General features: G+C 43.2%; 1 protein-coding gene across 1 annotated transcript in view; it reads right to left on the reverse strand.

Annotated features, from left to right (window-relative positions):
• Positions 1-20,656, reverse strand: part of LOC144685914 (myosin-IIIb) — a 174,377-nt gene extending 153,721 nt beyond the window's left edge. The window contains exon 1 of the mRNA XM_078550934.1: positions 19,761-20,656. Coding sequence (XP_078407060.1) covers positions 19,761-19,865 — 105 coding nt within the window. The 5' untranslated portion in view covers positions 19,866-20,656. The remainder of the gene's footprint in view (positions 1-19,760) is intronic.
• Positions 20,657-21,493: the final 837 nt, after the last annotated feature.

A 21,493-nucleotide genomic window follows, 5' to 3' on the forward strand; every position in this document is an offset into this window, starting at 1 on the left:
CACTCACTTAACCTATCTATATCCCTCTATAGACTGTGTCATCCTCAACACTTGCCTTCCCACCTATTTTTGTGTCATCCTCAAACTTGGTGATTGTACATTCACTTCCTTCCTCCAAGTCATTAATACATATTGTAAACAATGGTGACCCCAGCACTGATCCCTGTGGCACTCCACTAGTAACAGGTTGCCATCCTGAAATGACCCCCTTATCCCACCCTCTGTCTTCTATTAGTTAGCCAATCCTCTATCCATGCTAATATACTACCCCCAATGCCATGGGCTCTTATCTCATTAAGTAGCCTTATGTGCAGTACCTTAGCAAACACCTTTTGGTAATCCAAATGTATTACATCTACTGGTCCCCATTTATTTATCCTGCTAGTTACCTCCTCAAAGAGTTCTAATAAATTTGTCAGGCATGATTTCCCCTTCATGAAGCCATACTGACTCTGCTTGATTATATTATTTCTAAATGCTCTGCTATTACATCCTTTATAATAGACTCCAACATTTTCCCAATGACAGATGTTCAGCTAACTGGCCTATAGTTACCTGTTTTTTTGTCTCCCTGCTTTTTTGAATAGGGGTGTTACATTGGCAGTTTTCCAATCTTCTGGGAGTTTTCCAGAATCTACGGATTCTTGGAAAATTACTACCAGTACATCCACTATCTCTGTAGCTACTTCCTTTAATATCCTAGGATGCAACCCATCAGGTCCAGGGGACTTATTGGCCTTTAGCCCCATTAGCTTCCCTAGTACTTTTTCTCTAGTGATAGTTACTGCATTTATTTCCTACCCCACACCCCACCACCCCCGGCTTTTCTCCTTGATTATTTAGTATTTTTGGAATTCTATTAGTGTCTTCTACCATGAATGCTGATGTAAAGTATTTATTCAACTCCTCTGCCATTTCTTGGTTCCCCATTTCCCCAGCCTCATTGCCTATGGGCCTATGTTCACTTTTGCCTCTCTCTTCCTTTTTATATATTTAAAGAAGCTCTTACTGTTTGTTTTTATGTTACTTCCTGGTTTACCCTCAAAGTTTATTTTATCCCTCATTATTTTTTTTGGTCATCTTTTGTTGGTTTTTAAATTTTCCCAATCTTCTAGCTTACCACTAATCTTTGCCACATTGTATATTTTTTCCTTCAATTTGATACTATCCTTAACTTCCTTGGTTAACCATGGTTGGTTTATCCCCTTCCTATAATCCTTCTTCCTCACTGGGATATATCTTTTCTGTGAGTCATGAACTATTTTCTCAAACATCTGCCATTGTTCATCAACCTTCTTTTCTGCTAATCCCCTTTCCAGTCCACTCCAGCCAACTCTGCCATCATTCCTTTGAAATTACCCTCATGTAAATTTAGCACAGTTTTTTCTGATGTTTACAATGAGTACAGGCCCTACCTACTCAACATCTCCTCATAAGAAAATCCCTCCATATCCGGGATCAACCCAGTGAACCTTCTCTGCACAGCCTCTAATGCCTGCATACCTTTCCTTAGATAATCATTCTGACCCAACTTTCTCACTCTCAAACTGAAGGCTCAATTCTACCATGTTATGGTCACTGATTCCGAGGGAATCTTTCACTCTATTCACTTCATTAAACCTGCCTCATTGCATATTACCAGATCCAAAATAGCCTGATCCCTGGTTGAAACCACTCGAGGAAAATGTCCCAAATACACTATGAATTCTTGCTCGAGGCTACCTCTCCCAATTTGATTTTCCCGATCTACATGAAGATTAAAACGTCACCCATGAACAATTTTTACATGTCCTCATTATCTTCTGATGTATTCTCTGTCCTACAGTATAACTACTGTTAGGGGGCCCGTAGGCTGCTCCCACCAGTGTCTAATACCCCTTGTTAATTCTTACCTCCACCCATATGGATTCTACATCTTCCGATCCAAGAACATTTCTTGCTATCGTACTTATTCCATCACGTAACAAAGCTACCCCACCACCCTTTACTTCCTGTCTGTCCTTTCGAAAAGTCACATACCCTTGAATATTTAGTACCCAACTTTGATCTCCCTGTAACTATGTCTCCATCATGGCTGTAAGATCATACCCACTAACCTCTATTTGTTTAATTCATTCACGGGATGTAGGCTTCGCTGGCCGGGCCAGCATTTATTGCCCATCCCTAGTCGCCCATGAGAAGGTGATGGTGAGCTGCCTTCTTGAATGGCTGCAGTCCATGTGGTGTAGGCACATTCACAGTGCTGTTAAAAAGGGAGTTTCAGGATTTTGACCCAGCGACAGTGAAAAAACAGTGATATATTTTCAAGTCAGGATGTGAGTGACTTGCAGGGAACTTCCAGGTGGTGGTGTTCCCATCTACCTGCTGCCCTTGTCCTTGTCGGTGGTGGAGGGACTGAAAGTTTGTGGATGTGGTGCCAATCAAGCAGGCTGCTTTGTCCTGGACAGTGTCCAGCTTCTTGAGTTCTGTGGGAGCTGCACTCATCCAGACAAGTGGAGAGTATTCCATCACATTTCTGGCTTGAGCCTTGTGGACAGGCTTTGAGGAGACAAGAGGCGAGATACTCGTCACACGATTCCTAGCCTTTGACCTGCTCTTGTAGCCACAGTATTTATATGGCTAGTCCAGTTCAGTTTCTGGTCAATGGTAACCCCCAGGATGTTGATAGTGGGGGAATCAGTGTTGGTAATATCATTGAACGTCAAGGGAAAAAATGGTTAAGTTCTCTCTCGTTGAAGATGGTCATTGCCTGGCACTTGAGTGGCACGAATATTACTTGCCAGTTGTCAGCCCAAGCTTGGATATTGTCCAGGTCTTGCTGCATTTGGACGTGAGCTGCTTCAGTATCTGAGTCATCGCGAATGGTGCTGAACATTGTGCAATCACCAGCAAACACCCCTACTTCTGACCTTGAGATGAAAGGAAGGTCATTGACGAAACAGCTGAAGATGGTCGGGCCGAGGACTCTATCCTGAGGAACTCCTGCAGTGATGTCCTAGAACTGAGATGACTGACCTCCAACAACCACAACCATCTTCCTTTGTGCTAGGTATGACTCCAGCCAGTGAAGAGTTTCCCCCCAACCCCCGGTTCCCATTGACTCCAGTTTTGCTACCGCTTATTGATGTAACACTCAGTCAAATGCGGCCTTGATATCAAGGGCAGTCACTCTCACCTCACCTCGGAAGTTCAGCTCTTTTGTCCATTTCTGAACCAAGGCTGTAATGAGGTCAGGAGCTGAGTGACCCTGGCGGAACCCAAATTGAGCAACAGTGAGCAAGATATTGCTAAGCAAGTGCTGCTTGATAGCACTGTTGATGACGCCTTCCAGTACTTTACTGATGATCAAGAGTAGACTAATGGGGGAGGTAACTGGCCAGGTTAGATTTGTTCTGTATTTTGTGCACAGGACATACCTGGGCAATCTTCCACATAGCCAGCTAGATGCCATTGTTGTAGCTGTACTGGAACAGTTTGGCTAGGAATGTGGCAAGTTCTGGAGCACAAGTCTTCAATGCTATTGCCGGAATATTGTCAGGGCCCATAGCCTTTGCAACATCTAGTGCCTTCAGCTGTTTGATATCACGTGGAGTGAATTGAATTGGCTGAAGGCTGGCATCTGCAATGCTGGGGACCTCCGGAGGATCATCTGGCTGAAGATTGTAGCCAGTGCTTCAGCCTTATCTTTTGCACTAATGTGTTGAGCTCCCCCATCGTTGGGGGTGGGATATTTGTAGAGCCTCCTCACCTAGTGAGTTGTTTAATTGTCCACCATTCACGGTTGGATGGGGCAGGGCTGCAGGTCTTAGATCTGATCCGTTGGTTGTGGGATCACTTAGCTCTGTCTATCACTTGGTGCTTATGCACGCTGTTTGGCACGCAAGTAGTCCTATGTTATAACTTCACCAGGTTGACATCTCATTTTTAGTTATGTGCATGGTGCTGCTCCTGGCATGCCCTCCTGCTCTCTTCATTGAACCAGGGTTGATCCCCTGGCTTGATGGTAATGGTAGAGTGAGGAAATGTAGGGCCATGAGGTTACAGATTGCGTTCGAGTAGAACTCTGCTGCTGCCAATGGCCCACAGGGCCTCATGGATGCCCTGTCTTTAGTGGCTAGATCTATCCCATATAGTATGGTGGTAGTGCCACACAACATGATGGGGGGTATCCTCAATGTAAAGGCAGGATTTGTCTCCACAAGGACTGTGCAGTGGTCACTCCTACCAATACTGTCATGGACAGATGCATCCGCAACAGGCAGGTTAATGAGGATGAGGTCAATTATGTTTTTCCCTCTTGTTGGTTCCCTCACCACCTGCTGCAGACCCAATCTAGCAGCTATGTCCTTTAGGACTTGGCCAGTTTTGTCAGTAGTAGTCCTACTGAGCCACTCTTGGTGATGGACATTGAAGTCCCCCACCCAGAGTACATTCTGTGTCCTCGCCACCTTCAGTGCTTTCTCCAAGTGATATTCAACATGGAGGAGCACTGATTCATCAGCTGAGGGAGGGCAGTACGTGGTAATCAGCAGGAGGTTTCCTTGCCCATGTTTGACCTGATGCCATTGGGCTTCATGGGGTCCGGAGTCGATGTTGAGGACTCCCAGGTCAATTCCTTCCCGACTGCTGGGTCTGTCCTGCCTGTCCTGTTGTGTCATTAATTAATTTATTTTCTTCCAAATACTATGTGCATTTAAGTAAAGAGCCATTAATTTTGCCTTCTTACCATTTCCCCTTCATTGACCCTATTTGTTGCTGATTTTTTTTAAAGTTTGTACACTTTGTCCCTTCCTGTCACACTCTGATTTTCATTACCTAAATAGCTCCCTGCAAAGCTGCCACATCCTTATGCTTTGTAAGCCTACATATCCCCTCTCCAGACCATCCCCCACTCTATTTAGTTTAAAGTCCTCTCTACAGCCCTAGTTATTCGGTTCGCCAGGACACTAGCCCCAGCACAGTTCAAATGAAGCCCATCCCACCGGAACAGCTCCCTTCTACCCCAGTACTGGTGCCAGTGCCCAATGAACTGGAATCTATTCCTCCCACACCAATCTTTGAGCCCACATTTAACTCCTTGACTTTATTTACCTTATGCCAGTTTGCCCTTAGTTCAGGTAGTAATCCCGAGATTATTACCTTGAAGGTTCTGCTTTTTAATCTAGCTCCTAACTGTTCAAATTCTTTCAGCAGAACCTCCTTTCTCATCCTATCAATGCCGTTGGTACCAACATGGGTGACGACATCTGGATCCCTCCCCTCCCACTCCAAGTTCCTCTCCAGCCCTGAGGAGATGTCCTTAACCCTGACACTGGGCAGACCACACAGCCTTCGGGACTCATGCTCACGGCTGCAGAGAGCAGTATCTGTCCCCCTAATTATGCTTTCCCCTGCCACTACTACGTTCCTATTTCTTTCCCCCACTTGAATGATTCTATGCACCACAGCACCGTGGACAGTTCTCTCATCCTCCCTGCAGCCCCTGCTCTCGTCCACACAGCTTGCAAGAACCTTGTAACTGTTGAACAATTACAGGGGCCAAGGCTCCTTGTACGCTACCTCCTGGGTCGCCATACCTGCCTCACCTGCAGTTACACCTGATCACAGACCAAATTTGAATGACCTAATCTGAAGTGTCCAGATAACTTTCCCCCTCGCTGATGTGGTGCAATGTCTGCAGCTCGGGCTCCAGCTCCTCAACTCGGATCCGAAGTTCCTCCAACTGCAAATATTTACTACAGATGTGTTCACTCTGGATAACCTTGGTGTCCAGCAGCTCCCACATGCTGCAGCAGCAACACATCAGCCGTCCTGCCATCGTATTTTATATAATTTATTAATTAATTAACCTAGTATCCCTGCTCTTTACACTTTGTTGTAATTAATTAATTTTTTTTTACACTAGTATCGATCTTATACTTGTTATTTTTAAGAAAGAGAAAAAAAACTACAGGCCTAAACACAAACTAAAGACCTTACTTTTACTTTAAAGACTAGAACTATTCACCAATCAGCTGCTTTCCCTGCACTCTCATTACGTTGTGGTTCGGGATGTCACTCCACTACTGGTCTCACTGCAGGTAGGCCTCTCGATCCTCGCCTTTTATCCTCTCCCACTCTCCTCTCACTCAAAATATTCTATTCCTAAGGCTCAAAATAGTATAAATCTTAATCACGTACCAGATACTCACCAATTAACCAGCTTCTTCTCCTGTAGCAGGGCAAGAATCAATTCCTGGAGGCTGAAAAAGTTTAGGCAAAAGCAACCAAACACCTCTTTCCCTTCCTCTGCTTAACTCCCTGAAGCGCTCAGCTCTGGCACTCTGTTGTAAGTCACGCTCAAGCCTCAGCATCATTTTTTTAAAATCAAGCAGCATACTGCGAAAAGTCTATGCAAACAGTTATTTAGGAGCAGCAGGAAAATAGAACTAACTGGCGTTATGCTTCTGCATGCTTTGAAATTCCAGAAAATCTACAAGTGCGAGACTTAATAAGGTGTTATTTGCAAACATATGAACATACGAAACAGAAACAGTAGGAGGCCCTTTGGCCCCTCAAGACTGCTCCGCCATTCATCAAAATCAGGACAAATCTGTTTCAAATTCCACATTCCCATCTACCCCTGGTAACCTTTGATTCCTATGCCTAAAAAGAATCTATCTACCTCCACCTTAAAAGTATTCAATGACCCCATCTCCACTGCCTTCTAAGACAGAGGGTTCCAAGGTCACATAACACTCAGAAAAAATTTCTCCTCTTCTCTGTCCTAAAAGGGCAGCCCTAGAACCTAGTTCTGGACTCACCCACAAGAGGAAACATTCTTTCCACATCCACCTTGTTGAGATCGTTCAGGATTTTATATACTGCAATCAAGTCACCCCCTCACTCATCTAAACTCCAGAGGATACAAACCCAGTCTGTCCAACCTTTCTTCATAAGAAAACCTGCTCATTCCAGGTATCAATCTAGTAAACCTCCTCTGAACCTCCTCTCACCGATGCCCTGTATAATTGAAGTATAACTTTTATGTTCAATTTCTCACATAATAAAGGATAGCATTCCATTAGCCTTCTTAATTATTTGCTGTACCTAAATACTAACTTTGTGACTCATGCATTAGAACGCTTAGATTGCTCTGCACCTTGGAATTCTGCAGTCATTCTCCATTTAAGTAATACTCTGCTTTTTTATTCTTCCTGCCAAAGTGAACAACTTCACATTTTCTCACATTATACTCCATCTGCCAGATTTTTGCCCACTCACTCAACCTATCTATATCCATCTGTAACCTCCTCGTGTGATCTTCACAACATACTTTCCTACCTTTCTGACCTGCCACTCATCTTTGCACAGTTATATGATTTTTCCTCAAGTTTGGTGCTTTCCTTAACTTCTTTGGTTATCCATGGTAGGATTATACTTCTTCTGAGTATTCTGAAATATCCCCTTAAATGTCCGCCACTGCTTCTCTATTGATCTATCCTCTAGCCTAGTACCTTAGTTCACTTCAGCTAGCTCAGCTTTCTTGCCCACATAATTGCCCTTATTTAAGTTTAAAATACTAGTCTCAGACCCACTCTTCTCCCTTTCAAATTGGTTGTAAAATTCAAGCATATTGTGGTCACTGCTATCTAGGGGTGACTTCACTCTGAGGTCATTAATTAATCTTGTCACATTACACAATACCAAGTCTGATATAACCTGCTCTCGGGTTGGTTCCAGAATGTGCTGCTGTAAGAAACTATCTTGAAAGCATTCCATGAACTCCTCATCCAGGCTACTACTGCCAGTCTGATTTTTCTACTTTATATGTAGATTAAAATCACGCATGATTATTGCTGTCCCTTTATCACAAGCATCCAATATTTCTTCTTGTATACTTTGTCCTACATTGTGGTTACTGTTAGCAGGCCTGTAGGCCACTCCCATTAGTGACTTCTTTCCCCTGCTATTCCTCATCTCCACCCTAACCAATTCTATATCCAGATATAGACCAAGGTCATCCCTAACTATTGCACCAATGCCATCCTTGATTAACAATGCTACCTCTTCGCATTTACCTAGCTTCCTAACCTTCATGAATGTCATATACCCCTCAATATTCAGGACCCAATGCTCGTCATCCTGCAGCCACATCTCCGTAATGGCTATCAGATCATATTTATTTATTTCAATGTGCACTAGCAATTAATTTACTTTGATACGAATGCTACGTGCATTCAGATAGAGCCTTTAGTTTTGTCTTTTTGTTATCTTTGTAACATCTAGTCATGACTGTTGATGTATTCTTAGGTTTTTTTTCTCTCTGTCCCTTCCTGCCATTCTCCGACCTTCATTTCCCATATTATCATTATGGTCTCCTGCTTTGAATCTACCCCTTGATTTGCCACATCTACCCAAGCTTGACCTCCCCCCTCCCCCAACCTTGTTTAGTTTAAAGCCTAGAAAAATGGTCCAAGCACAGTTCAGGTGTAGACCATCCCAACAGTACAGCCCCTACTTTCCCCAGTGCTGATGCCAGTGCCCCACGAACCAGAACCCACTTCTCCCACACCAGTCTTTGAGCTACGCATTCGTCACTCTAATCTTATTTACCCTATGCTAATTTGCATGTGGCTCAGGTAATAATCCAGAGATTATTACCTTTGAGGTTCTGCTTCTCAATGTGGTGCCTAGCACTTCATACTGACTTTGCAGAACCTCTTTCCTTGTCCTGCTTATGTCATTGGTACCTACATCTACCATGGCAACTGGATCCTCGCCCTTCCACGAAGTTCCTCTCCAGCCCTGAGCAAATGCCCCAAACCAAGGCACTGGGCAAGAAATTCTAAAAACAGATCATGCCATCCAGTACTTTTACCACTAAACTAACAATGCAGAATATTGTCCTGTAATGAACAATTAAACAAATTTACAATAGATCAATTCTTTAAACTTTGTTCATGTTACACATTGCATGAAACGAGTTCAGGCTTCACTGTACTTTGATCTTCCTTTCCAGAAGAGATTACATTGTCACCAGTTAATTACTTCTGTCATAAATGTCATAAACCCTAGTCTATTCATGCCTATTTTTAAAATTATTTTATATCCTGTTTAGATTTGGTCGGGTGTATGCTTGCTTGCCTCCCAAATTTAAAGTGAACTTAGCATTACATTAGACTCGGTGAACTTTGCAGGACTTTACCATTTATAAACTGGTACAAACTGATATATTGTAACAAATGTAACAACTCAAGCTTTGAGGTTCTGTTTGAAACCTAAATTGCACATAATGCATTAGTTGGCAATCACTTAATCTATACCAACATGGCACATTATAATCAAAACCTCAAACTATTCACTAGGCAAAATGCAAACACGGTGAGTACAAAACCTTTATGAATTCAAAATATGAACTTGTGCAAATATATAAGTAAAATATTTTCCGCCTGTTTAAAGCACAAGGCTGTCTCTCATTTCTACATTAATAATCCATTTAGCAAATTCAGTTTTTGTTGCCACGTTACCATAACAGAGTAAAGAACAAAAGGGGTGTGCGGGGAGAGAATGAAATGTTTTAGCCTAACAGTTGATCCAAATCAAATACATTGGTCCTTCTTTAGGATTCGCAAAGGCAATTTGTCACCTATCACTACAACAGCAGCTTCATTTTGTTTTAAATTCTTTCATGGATGTTGAGTACCGCTGGCAAAGCCAGCATTCTGTTGCCCATCCCCAGTTGCCCTTGAGAAGATATTTATATGACCCCTTCAACATTATAAAACATCCAAAAGTGCATCACAAAGGTGTCATGAGGCAAAGTTTGACAACAAGCCAAAAATGATATATTAAGGAAAATGAAAGAGGGACATCTCAGAGGAGGAAATGTAACGAGGCAGACAGGTTTAGGAAGGGAATTCCAGATCTTAGGACCCAGGCAGCTGAAGACATGGTCAGCAATGGATGAGTGTATAAATCAGGGATGCTCAAGAGGCCAGAATTAGAGGAGTACAGATACCTCAGCAGTTTGAGTGGCTGGAGGAAATTGCAAAGGTAGGGGGGCATGAGGGCATGAATGGATTTGAAAACAAGGATGAGAATTTTAAAACCGCTGCATCGCTTAACCAGGGGTCAATGTAGGTCAGCATGCACAGGCGTGATGGGTGAACAGGACTTGGTGTGACATTAAGGCAGCAGAATTTTGAATGACCTCGAGTTTACAGAGTGCAGAACATGGGAAGCCAGCCAGCAGTGCACTGGAGTAGTCAAGTCTAGAGGTAGCAAAAGCATAGGTGATGGTATCAGCAGCAAATGAGTTGAGGCAGGGTGCAGTCAGGCAATGTTAAGGAGATGGAAGGATGTGGGCTTAATGATGGTGCAGAAATTTAGTCAGAAGCTCATCTTGGTTTCAAATATAAGACCAAGGTTTCAAACTGGTTTAGTCTCAGGCTGTTGCCAAAGAGTGGGGTGCAGTTGCTGGCTAAGGAACAGAGTCTGTAGCAGGGAACGAAATACAATAGCTTTGGTCTTCCCAGTACTGAATTGGAGGAAATTTCTGCCCATCCAGAAAGTACTGGATGCCAGACAAGCAGTCTGACCAATTATACACAATAGAGAGATCAAGAGAAATGGTGGTGAGGTATAGTCGAGGTTCGTCAGTGTACATGTCAAAACTGATATGTTTTTGCGTGAATTCACCAAGGGGCAGCATGTGAATGAAAAATGGGAAGGGGCTAAAGATAGATTACCACTAACTACACTTTACCAAAATCAATGTCATGAGATATCTTAGACATGCAAAATTGATTTCTGAACTCTTAAACAAGGAAAAGGAACAATTTCTCTCAGACTCAGACATTTATAGCACAGGAGGCGGCCAATTGTGTCCACTGGTCAATAAAGACCTGACTAATCCCATTTTCCAGTGCTTGGCCCACAGTCCAGGAGGCTATGGCAACACAAGTGAATATCTAAATACTTCTTAACTGTTATGAGAGCTTCTGATTCAGCCACCCTTTCAGTCAGTGAGTTCCAGACTCCCACCCCTCTACCCCTTACCTTAAATCTATGCCCCCTGGTTATTGACGCCTCTACTAATAGAAAAAGTGCCTTCCTATCCACCCTATCTATGCCCCTCATAATCTTATACATCTCTATCAGGTCCCCTCTCAGCCTTCACTGATCCAAAGAAAACAACCCCAGCCTATCCAATCTTTCCTCATAGCTCAGACCCTCCAGCTCAGGCAGCATCCCGGTAAATCTCCTCTGCACCCTCTCCAGTGCAATCACATCTTTCCTATAATGTGGTGACCAGAACTGCATACAGTACTCCAGCTGCGGCCTAAACAGCGTTTTATACAGTTCCAGCATAACCTCCCTGCTCTTGTATTCTATGCCTCGGCTAATAAAGGCAAGTATCCCATATGCCTTCTTAACCACCTTATCTACCTGCCCTGCTACCTTCAGGGATCTGTGGATATGCACACCAAGCTCCCTCTGATCTTCAGCACTTTCCAGGGTCCTGCCATTCAGTGTAATCGCTTGCCTTATTAGCCCTCCCGAAGTGCTGCACTTTTCTGGGTTAAATTCCATTTGCCACTGCTCTGCTCATTTGCCCAGTCCATTGCTATCCTCCTGCAGTTTACAGCTATCCTCCTCACTATTTACCACATTACCAGTTTCGTTCCCAAAACAATTCCCTAGAGAATTAACTATATACATTTTCTAAAGTATTTAATTTTATAACAGTGAAATATTGATTCTTAATGCAAGGTTTACAGGCTGGTAATTTAATTCCTCCCCTCCCTCAATTTTATCCCTTCCTAAAAGAATTGACGACTTGGCAGGTTACTGTTCTACAGTTGCTCCTAGAAGCTCACCCGAGCGGCCACTATTCTTGAAAACCCCAGCAGTGCAAGCAAACAAGCTTTTCAATTGCAGGAATATCAACACACAGCACTACCCGGTCCTCAACAACATCCACATTATGAATTTTCAGCAGGCATCACTTGAAAACGCTGAAAGCAGTTAAGATCAGAAAACCCAGCTAATTTTTTTTTTACTGGTCACCCCAGGGCACCATGACCAATTAAAACACTCTGTTTTTGCCCCAGCTGCGATTGGGCCAGCACAGATCAGGAATTTAACCTGGGACTTTTCTGGTTACAGTTCAGCAATTCCAATAGAACAATTAACTGATTACTTCCACCGCTAAAGGTGGATGGAAGTAATGTTTTCACCCCTCTTTGTTAGTCTGTTTGTCTGTGAACTATAGATCTCAAAAGCTACTGGGTGGATTTCAACAAAACTTGGCACACAGATAGGATATAACCCAAGAATGTTGGGCAAGAAAAATAAAAGCTGGAGTATGTCATTCAGCCCTTTGAGCCTGCTCTGCCATTCAATATGATCATGGATGATCCTCCATCTCAACTCAGTGGCTTGGCCTCCACAGCCCTCTGTGGTAGACAATTCCACAGGTTCATCACCCTCTGAAGGAGTTTCTCCTCATCTCAGTCCTAAGTGGCCTACCCCATATTGTGAGACTGTGGCCCCCTGTTTTAGGCACCCCAGCTAGAGGAAACATCATCCCTGCATCCACTCTGTCCAGCCCTGTCAGAATTTTTACGTTTCAGTGAGATCCCTTCACATTCTTCTAAACTCCACTGAATACAGGTCTAGTCGGCCCAATCTCTCCTCGTACAACAATCCTGCCATCCCAGAAATCAGTCTGGTGAAACTTCACTGCACTCCCTCTATGGCAAGTATATCCTTTCTTAGGTAAGGAGAGCAAAACTGAACACAATGCTCTAGGTGTGGTCTCACCAAGGCCCTGTACAGCTGCAGTAAAACTGCTCCTGTACTCAAGCCCTCTCACAATGAAGGCCAACATACCATTTGCCTTCTTAACCGTTTGCTGCACCTGCATGCTTGCTTTCAGTGATTGGTGCACAAGGACGCCCAGGTCCCTTTGTACATCAACATTTCCCAATCTATCATTATTTAAATAATACTCTGCTATTCTGTTATTCCTACTAGAGTGGACAACTTCACACTTATCCAAGTTATACTGCATCTGCCATGTATTTGCCCACTCATTCAACTTGTCTAAATCACCATGAAGTCTCTTAACATCCTCCTCACCAATCACATTCCCATCTAGTTTTATGTCGTCAGCAAACTTGGAAATATTACATTTGGCTCCCTCATTCAAATCATTGACATAAAATGTGAATAGCATATATGTTTTAGACTGTTGTGGATTGCTTCAGCTGCTGTGGTGCAATTTGTCACATTTGTCTAAATGTCAGAATTGTCAGAGCAGGTTGCTGGATGTAGATTGGCTTGCAGCCTCCTCAGTGAGTTTAATAAAAATATTTTTTTCACCTTTTTAGTTACAGAGCAATAACCAGACAGCAAAAAGCCTTAAGAGCCGCGTAATTGTAATAATGCTGAATTACCACAGCATGGGGAGATGGTGATGTAGTGTTAATGTCACTGGGCTGGTAATCCAGAGGCCCAGGCTAATGTTCTGCGGACATGGGTTCAAATCCCACCCTGGCAGCTGGTGGAATTTAAATTCAATTAATAATCTGGAATTGAAAAGCTAGTCTCAGTAATGGTGACAGTGGTAACCATCATCAATTGTTGTGAAAACCCATCTGGTTCATTAATGTCCTTTAGGGAAGGAAATCTGCCGTCCCTATCTGGCCTGGTCTACATGTGACTCCAGACCCACAGCAATGCGATTGACTCTTAACAGCCCTCTGCAATGGCCTAGTAAGCCACTTAGTTCAAGGGCAAGTAGGGATGGGTAACAAATACTGGCCTTGCCAGTGGTGGCCACAACCCAAAAAAGAATGACATGTTGGAGGTATGCACTCTACTGAGTGACTTCTACACTTGTTCATTATGTGAATCTTAGAGGTCAACTTCATTACAGAATATACTTAGGTGCAAAGCAGTTTCCACAGGATTTACCTGCCGCTTCAAGATGGTTGTCATCTCTTAACTTTCAAAAGGCTTACTCATGACCATCTTCATTTTCTCAAACGACTCCCGATATCTGACCTCCCATTTCTCTACAGTGCTTGAATTTGCTCAATTACTTGTTTAAATCACTTCTACCAGACCTTGACCTGTGGTCAAAATCACCAACATCCTTTGTGACAGTGACTGTAGTGCATTGTCCCCCTTCACCCTCTGTGTCATGCAATGTATTCAACCGCTTCCTCCTCCTCCACCACCACATCTCCTTCATTATACTATCCCAGCAAAGCTGTTCTTGCTTGTTTCCAATTTTACACATCGCAATGCAATCAACAATGGCCTAAATAAAAAACAGAAAATGCTGGAAAAACTCAGCAAGTCTGACAGCATCTGTAGAGAGGGGGAAAGAGAGTTAACGTTGAGACCAATATGACTCTAACATGCTAATGGCTTCTTCTGCTGCCTACGCAATTACATCCAGAAAACCAAGTTTCCATCTTCACACCCTCTCCATTTCACACATTCCCCTTAAGTGAGCTTACACTTAAGCATAGGTCAATTTTCATAAGTATGCTGATGACATCCAATTCTCCAACATTCATGATTCCACCACAAACATCCCAATATACAAACTAGGAGGGGGAGTACGCCACTCGGCCCTTCAAGCCTGCTCTGCCGTTCAATAAAATCATGGCTGATTTGATTATAACCTCCCGCCTACCCCTGATAACCTTTCATGCCCTTGTTAATCAAGAATCTATTTAGCTCTGCCTTTTGAGGAAGAGAGGTCCAAAGACTCACAACCCTCTGAGAAAAAAATTCTCATCTCCGTCTTAAATGAGCGACCCCTTATTTTTAAACCATAACCCCTAGTTTTAGATTCTCCCACAAGAGGAAACACCCGCTCCACATCCACCCTGTCAAGACCCCTCAGGATCTTAAAGGTTTCAATCAAGTCACTTTCTAAACTCCAGTGGATACAAGCCTAACCTGTCCAACCTTTCCTCATAAGACAACCCACCCATTACTGGTATTAGCCTAGTAAACCTTCTTTGAACTGTTTCTAATGCATTTACATCTTTCCTTAAATAAGGAGACAAATAATGTATACCGTACTCCAGATGTGGTCTCATTAGTGCCCTGTACAACTGAGGCATAACCTCCCTACTTTTGCCTTCAATCCCCCTCCCAAATGATAACATTCTATTAGCTTTCCTAATTACTTGCTTTACCTGCATACTAGCTTTTCACGATTCATGCACTAGGACACCAAGATCCTTCTGAATCTCAGAGTACTGCATCCTCTCACCATTTAGATATTATGCTTCCTTTTTATTCTTTCTGCCATGATGAACAATTTTACATCTTCCCACATTATACTCCATTTACCAGGTCTTTGCCCACTCACAACTTATCTAAGTCACTTTGTAGCCTCCTTACGCCCTTCTCACAATTTACTTTCCTACCTATCTTTGAGTCGCCAACAAATTTAGCAACCATACCATCTGTCCCTTCATCCAAGTAATTTATATAAATTGTAGAAAGTGGAGACCCCAGCTGGTCAGACTGTTCGGGTCAAGTTGCAATGATTTCCAGAAGACAACTGATGCCATTTTATTCAGCCAAAAGCTTTACACTTTTGCCTCAATTCATTTCCCACTCCTCCCCACCCGCACCTACCCACAACTATCTGCCTTCTTTGACTGAGCCTCAGACTGCTTTATTCTTTGTAGCTCTGTCTCAGCAAGATCTGCTTCACACCAAGCTTCAGAAACAATGCCATGAACTGCCACTAGTACAGGCCAAATTCACAGAGCTTCTGTTAGCTTCCTCCCAACATTAAAATGTAGCCAGCATTTAGATGCTAGTGGCTAGGCCTCCATGTCTGCTTTGGAGACTGGTACTTATAGTGGAGCTTTTCCTGTAACACCTTGCAATAGGCTCAAAATTCTGATTTCCAAGGTTTAAAATTCAAACACAGTTTCAATGGTAAACATTATCTTTGCGGGACTTTTTCCCCCCCCATTTACCTCAGGGACTTGTTTACTCATGTTACCTTCAATGACACTGTTGGAGAACTGCTGCTCTAGCTTGAAACAAAAACATGGGAATGCTTTCCCACCACTTTTTAAAAACAGAATAAAGAAACAGGGAGATTCCATTGGCATCCATCAACTGTGCAATTGAAGCCAACATTGCTCATTTACTATCGCTTTACAAATTTCCAAATTAACCCCTGGCATTGCACAAACCTGAATAGCCTACTGATTGTACGTGTAAATTAACTGATAAACAGCTTTTCAGATAGATTTATAGAAGGATTATATTTGTTTAGGATATTGAAAATACTAATTAAACTGGTGACATTTCACTACGCTTTGATAATTTATCTGAATCAAGATTAACATGACTGTAACTAAATCAAAATAATAAACAACATTAATTCTAAAACACGAGAACAAACAAGCTAATGCTCATTATAAAAAAGCAGGCCAACCAGCCTGCTCTGGTGTTCACACTGCAAACAAATTTCCTCCCATTCTGTCTACCTCATATTAGCCTTTCAACATATTTTTCTCTTACTTTTTCTCTCATATACTCCTTTTGAAAATACTCAAAAGGTATTCACCTCACCCAAGTTCCATATACTAACCACCCCAAGTAAAGACATTTCTCCTTATTTCTTTATTGGATTTATTAGTAACTATCTTGTATTCATGGCCTCTAGTTTTGGGAGTCTTCCACAAGAGAAAACATTTGCTCCATATCTCCCCTGTCCAACTCATTCATTATTTCAAAGAACTCTGTCAGGTCTCCTCTAAGTCTTCCTTTTACCAAGAGAAAAAAAGCCACAACCTGTTCCATCTTTCCCAATAGCTGTAATCTTTCATTCTGGTACTATCCTTTTAAATCTTTTTTATATCCTCTTCAATGCTTCTTTTTATAGAATGGAGACCGGAACTGTGCATAGTATTCCGAGTGCAGTCTGACCAGGATTCTATATTAATTTAACATAATTTCACTACTTTGGAATTCTACTCCCCCCGGGAATCAATCCCTGTGCTTTGTTAGGATTTTTAATTGCTTTGTTGACCTATGATGAAGCTTTTAATGATTTGTTCACCTCTATGCCTAGATCCCTTCGCTCTTTTACTCAATTCGGTTTCTTATTTGATTAAGTTAATGTTTTTGTTTTTCCTACTAAAATTACATTTACCTGCATTAAAGCTCACTTAACTGATTAGCCTGCAAATTTTCTAATGTCTTCTTGTATTACGTTCCATTCTTCCTCTGTAATAGCTATACCCCCAATTTGGTATTACCTGGAAATTTTGAGATTCGCTTACTTATTTTTCAGTCCAAGTCATTAATGTAAATGGTGGTTCCATCACTTTCCAACTTCCTCTAATCTGAATAACTACCCTTGACCCTTAAAACTCTGATTGCAAATTGGCTTAAAAAAAAAACAAGCATTCAGCCATTCGACTCCACATGCCCCAACCTTTGATATGAGCTGACTGTGTGGAACCTTATCAAAAGCTGAATTCAGCTGAAGTCACGTCATGGCACGGTCTCCATTTTAGATGGCCAAGCAGTACCATTTTATTGCATGATCTTGAATTGTGAAAATTATGAAAGGAATCATTCATCCTCTGGACCATTAGTGATAGAATTGCACTTATATAAGACTTGCATTTATATAGGACTTTTCACGACTACAGAATGCCCCAAAGTGTTTTAAAGCCAATGAAGTAATGGCACCCGTGAAACTATCAATTGTCGTATATGGTTCACTAATGTTCTTTAGGGAAGGAAATCTGCCATCCTTACCTGGTCTGGCCTACCCTACATGTGACTCTAGGCCTACAACAATGTGGTTGACTTAACTGCCCTCTGCAATGGCCTAGCAAGCCACTCAGTTGTGGCAATTAGGAGTAGGGAACAAAATGCTGGCTTTGCTAGCAACACCTACATCCCATGAAAGAATTAATAAAAATCAAGCAGCACCTTGAATTCCTGTCCAATAACAACATACTTTGGGACTTCCTTGAGATGTGAAACACACTAGGTGGGTGCAATTCCTTTCTTGTTCTTCCTGTACAATTTTAACTTGAAGACCACCAATTTACAGCAACAACTTTTACAAATGCACATGGCCCTGTACAGAGTCCTTCCCATGAAACGGAATTCATGTCCGTTTTATGTACAGTTTTGATCCACCACAATTAATAGTGGATTACCTGTCCTTTGTTCAACATTTTCCATTTACCTCTTCACCCAGCTCCAAAAGTGTAATTGACAAGTGTAGAAAACGTGGACACAAACCTGCTGCCCATCACTCAGTGGCACTGTGCATTAGACTATTTGATCACATCAAGAAAAAGAAAAAAAAAGTGTGCTTTTTTGGTCATAAATCTAAAAGGTTAACCCTACCTTCCTTTCTGCACAGATGCTACCTGACCTGAGTTTTCAGCATTTAAAAAAAATCTTTATTTCAGATTTCCAGCCTCTGCAGTATTTTTTCTTTTGTCCTTCTGCAGCACCTTCCACATCCTCAGGACATCCCAAAACACTTCACTGACTAAAAGCAAAAAACTGCGGATGCTGGAAATCCAAAACAAAAATAAAAATACCTGGAAAAACTCAGCAGGTCTGACAGCATCTGCGGAGAGGAATACAGTTATGGAGTTCTGTTGAAGAGTCATACGGACTCGAAACGTTAATTGTATTCCTCTCCACTTCACTGACTGTTTACTTAATACAATATTTTATTAACCACAATTTTTCATTTTTACTGTTCATAAAAAAGGCAGATGATGGCAGAGTCCAAAAACCAAATATGATAAAAGTCAATGCTTCAGATTAATTTTAAAACATCCAAAAAAACACAATTACTTTGGATGATACCTTATTTTGTATTAGACAATTGCAGAATTTATGGTCTGCAACACTCTGCTAAACGAAAAATATCCACCATGGCATTTACTTTTCCTCAAAACGTTTAACCCTGGGAATTAAACATGCAGTGACTAGACAGAAATGCCCCCATATCTCAACTGCATTTGAAGTTTAGGCTGCCTCTGGGGGCCTTCCGCATCCGGATAATGGAGGGGGTTGAAAACAAGGGACCAAGTGTTTAAATTCCCTGGTATCTAATGATAATGTGGAGTGTGTGTTTGCCCCCACTGCCTCCAACATCGGATTATGTCCAACTTTCTAGAAATGCGGTGAAGGCGCCACTAAACTTTCATATAGCAGGGGGTAAAAACAGGGAAGAATTCAGACTATGTCAGATGTCAAAACAGGTCGCCCTGGTACAGCGTTTGCTAAACTGGAGGATGAAAGCCGGCGTAAGTCAAGTACACTGACTCTCCCTAAAACACGAGTTGGAATCAATTACACTTCTGTTAAAGGAGCAGTAAAGTAATAACATCTCTAAATCCAGTCAATACATGAACACTCATAAACAGTAACATTGACTGATTCAATGAAAACACTCATAGCCCAGTTTGATAGTTCAGTGCCTCTCAGGTTCAAACTTGTTCAACACAAAGCTTCGCCCAGCCTGCTGTGAGAATTACTCATGTTGACTAAACAAAAGCTGTTCAGATCAAGATCACCTCGGACAGCTTGGAAGAGGGTTAAGAGTATAAAACAGCCCCTCCGCAGTAACCCCCTTTCTGGTTTAGGACAATGAAAGAAAACTGTTTTCCTGGTACAGCGTTTGCTAAACCGGAGGCTGAAAGCCGGCGTTAGTCAAGTAAAACTTTCTTTCCTCCGTTACTTACATAAATGTGGTTATGCCGGAATCTGGTGCTAAGCACGTCCAGGAGAGTGTTCTCATCCAGCTGGGAAAGCGTGGCCAGGTCCTCCGGCAGACTGGACACGGACATCTTCTGGCGGGACTCGGTCACTCGGGAGCTGGGCTGGCGGGGCTCGGTCGCTCGGGAGCCGGGCTGGCGGGGCTCGGTCGCTCGGGAGCCGGGCTGGCGGGGCTCGGTCGCTCGGGAGCCGGGCTGGCGGGGCTCGGTCGCTCGGGAGCCGGGCTGGCGGGGCTCGGTCGCTCGGGAGCCGGGCTCGGTCACTCGGGAGCCGGGCTGGCGGGGCTCGGTCACTCGGGAGCCGGGCTGGTGGGGCTCGGTCACTCGGGAGCCGGGCTCGGTCACTCGGGAGCCGGGCTGGTGGGGCTCGGTCACTCGGGAGCCGGGCTCGGTCACTCGGGAGCCGGGCTCGGTCACTCGGGAGCCGGGCTGGCGGGGCTCGGTCACTCGGGAGCCGGGCTCGGTCACTCGGGAGCCGGGCTGGCGGGGCTCGGTCACTCGGGAGCCGGGCTGGCGGGGCTCGGTCACTCGGGAGCCGGGCTGGCGGGGCTCGGTCACTCGGGAGCCGGGCTGGTGGGGCTCGGCCCCTGTGTTAAAAGATGCTGCTCATTCCCCCTGGCTCCTGCCTCAATATTCCGCAAAGGTCCTCCACACAACATACACCCAGCCTACTCCTTAAATAAATCTTTCTTTGACTAAAGATTTTGTTCGATGGCAGAAGTGTGTGAGTTGTTTTCCTATTTTTCAAAATGTTAAATTATTGGTATTTTAAATTTTAAAGGGGTACACTATCTTCCCCAGATTACATTTTACTAGGAGAGAGCCACACTGGTTGTGGAAGTCCATGTTAGAAGGGCGCTTCTAAGGCGCTCCTCAGCGCCCCCTAACACATTTACACCTAATGGGGCTCCACGAGGGGATGACTGACTAACTACTCCCCACACAAACACACTACAGCTATCAATAGCAACACTCCCAAATACAGCTCTGCCTCAATTAATCCTCACAATTCTTATTAACGAGCCTGGCATCTTTGAGGCCGTTCTCAGGATCTGACCCTGACAGCAAGCATCACAGGCTGTAATATTATTTTTGCATGAAGCTCTGGAGTATTTTCCACAGCCCTCATTGTTCTGAGCCGGGCTAGCCTTGGGAATTCCCCAGCGGCTGAATCTCGGATCTTGCTGCCGTGGGAGGAGCAAATCTCGAAACCAGGTGTTGCCGTAAAAGGAGGGAAAAATGGGAGGTCGAAGAGAGAAGTCGGGGCTAGTAACCTATGTTAGAAATACAGAATGCTACTAATAAATAGCCATGTCAGAAAGTGCAAAGGAAGGGTAAACGCTTCAAAACTATTCACTGGGAGTCCCAGCCCACAGCACATTCACACACTTTCCAAGCTGCAGACGGTGAGGTACTGGGATCCAGTTCACCTTTTCGATTGAGGAAGGTGTTTGAGACAGAATGTTGAATGGAAAATAGATATTTTTAGACGGATGTTTTTCCTTGCTTATCTAGTTGGCTCAGTGGTTTCGAGGAAAATTTGCAACATAGGTTTTCTGTTCGCGTAACCATACCCTTTAAACATCTGACGTAATTGATCTAACTGAACTGTAGGTCAAATTGTAAATTACATCATTTTTTGATGTCCATTACATTTACACACCCAGTAACTGATAGCGGTTAGTACGGATTCTTTGCAA

Source organism: Cetorhinus maximus, chromosome 1 (assembly GCF_964194155.1).
Source record: "Cetorhinus maximus chromosome 1, sCetMax3.hap1.1, whole genome shotgun sequence".
Classification (NCBI taxonomy): domain Eukaryota; kingdom Metazoa; phylum Chordata; class Chondrichthyes; order Lamniformes; family Cetorhinidae; genus Cetorhinus; species Cetorhinus maximus.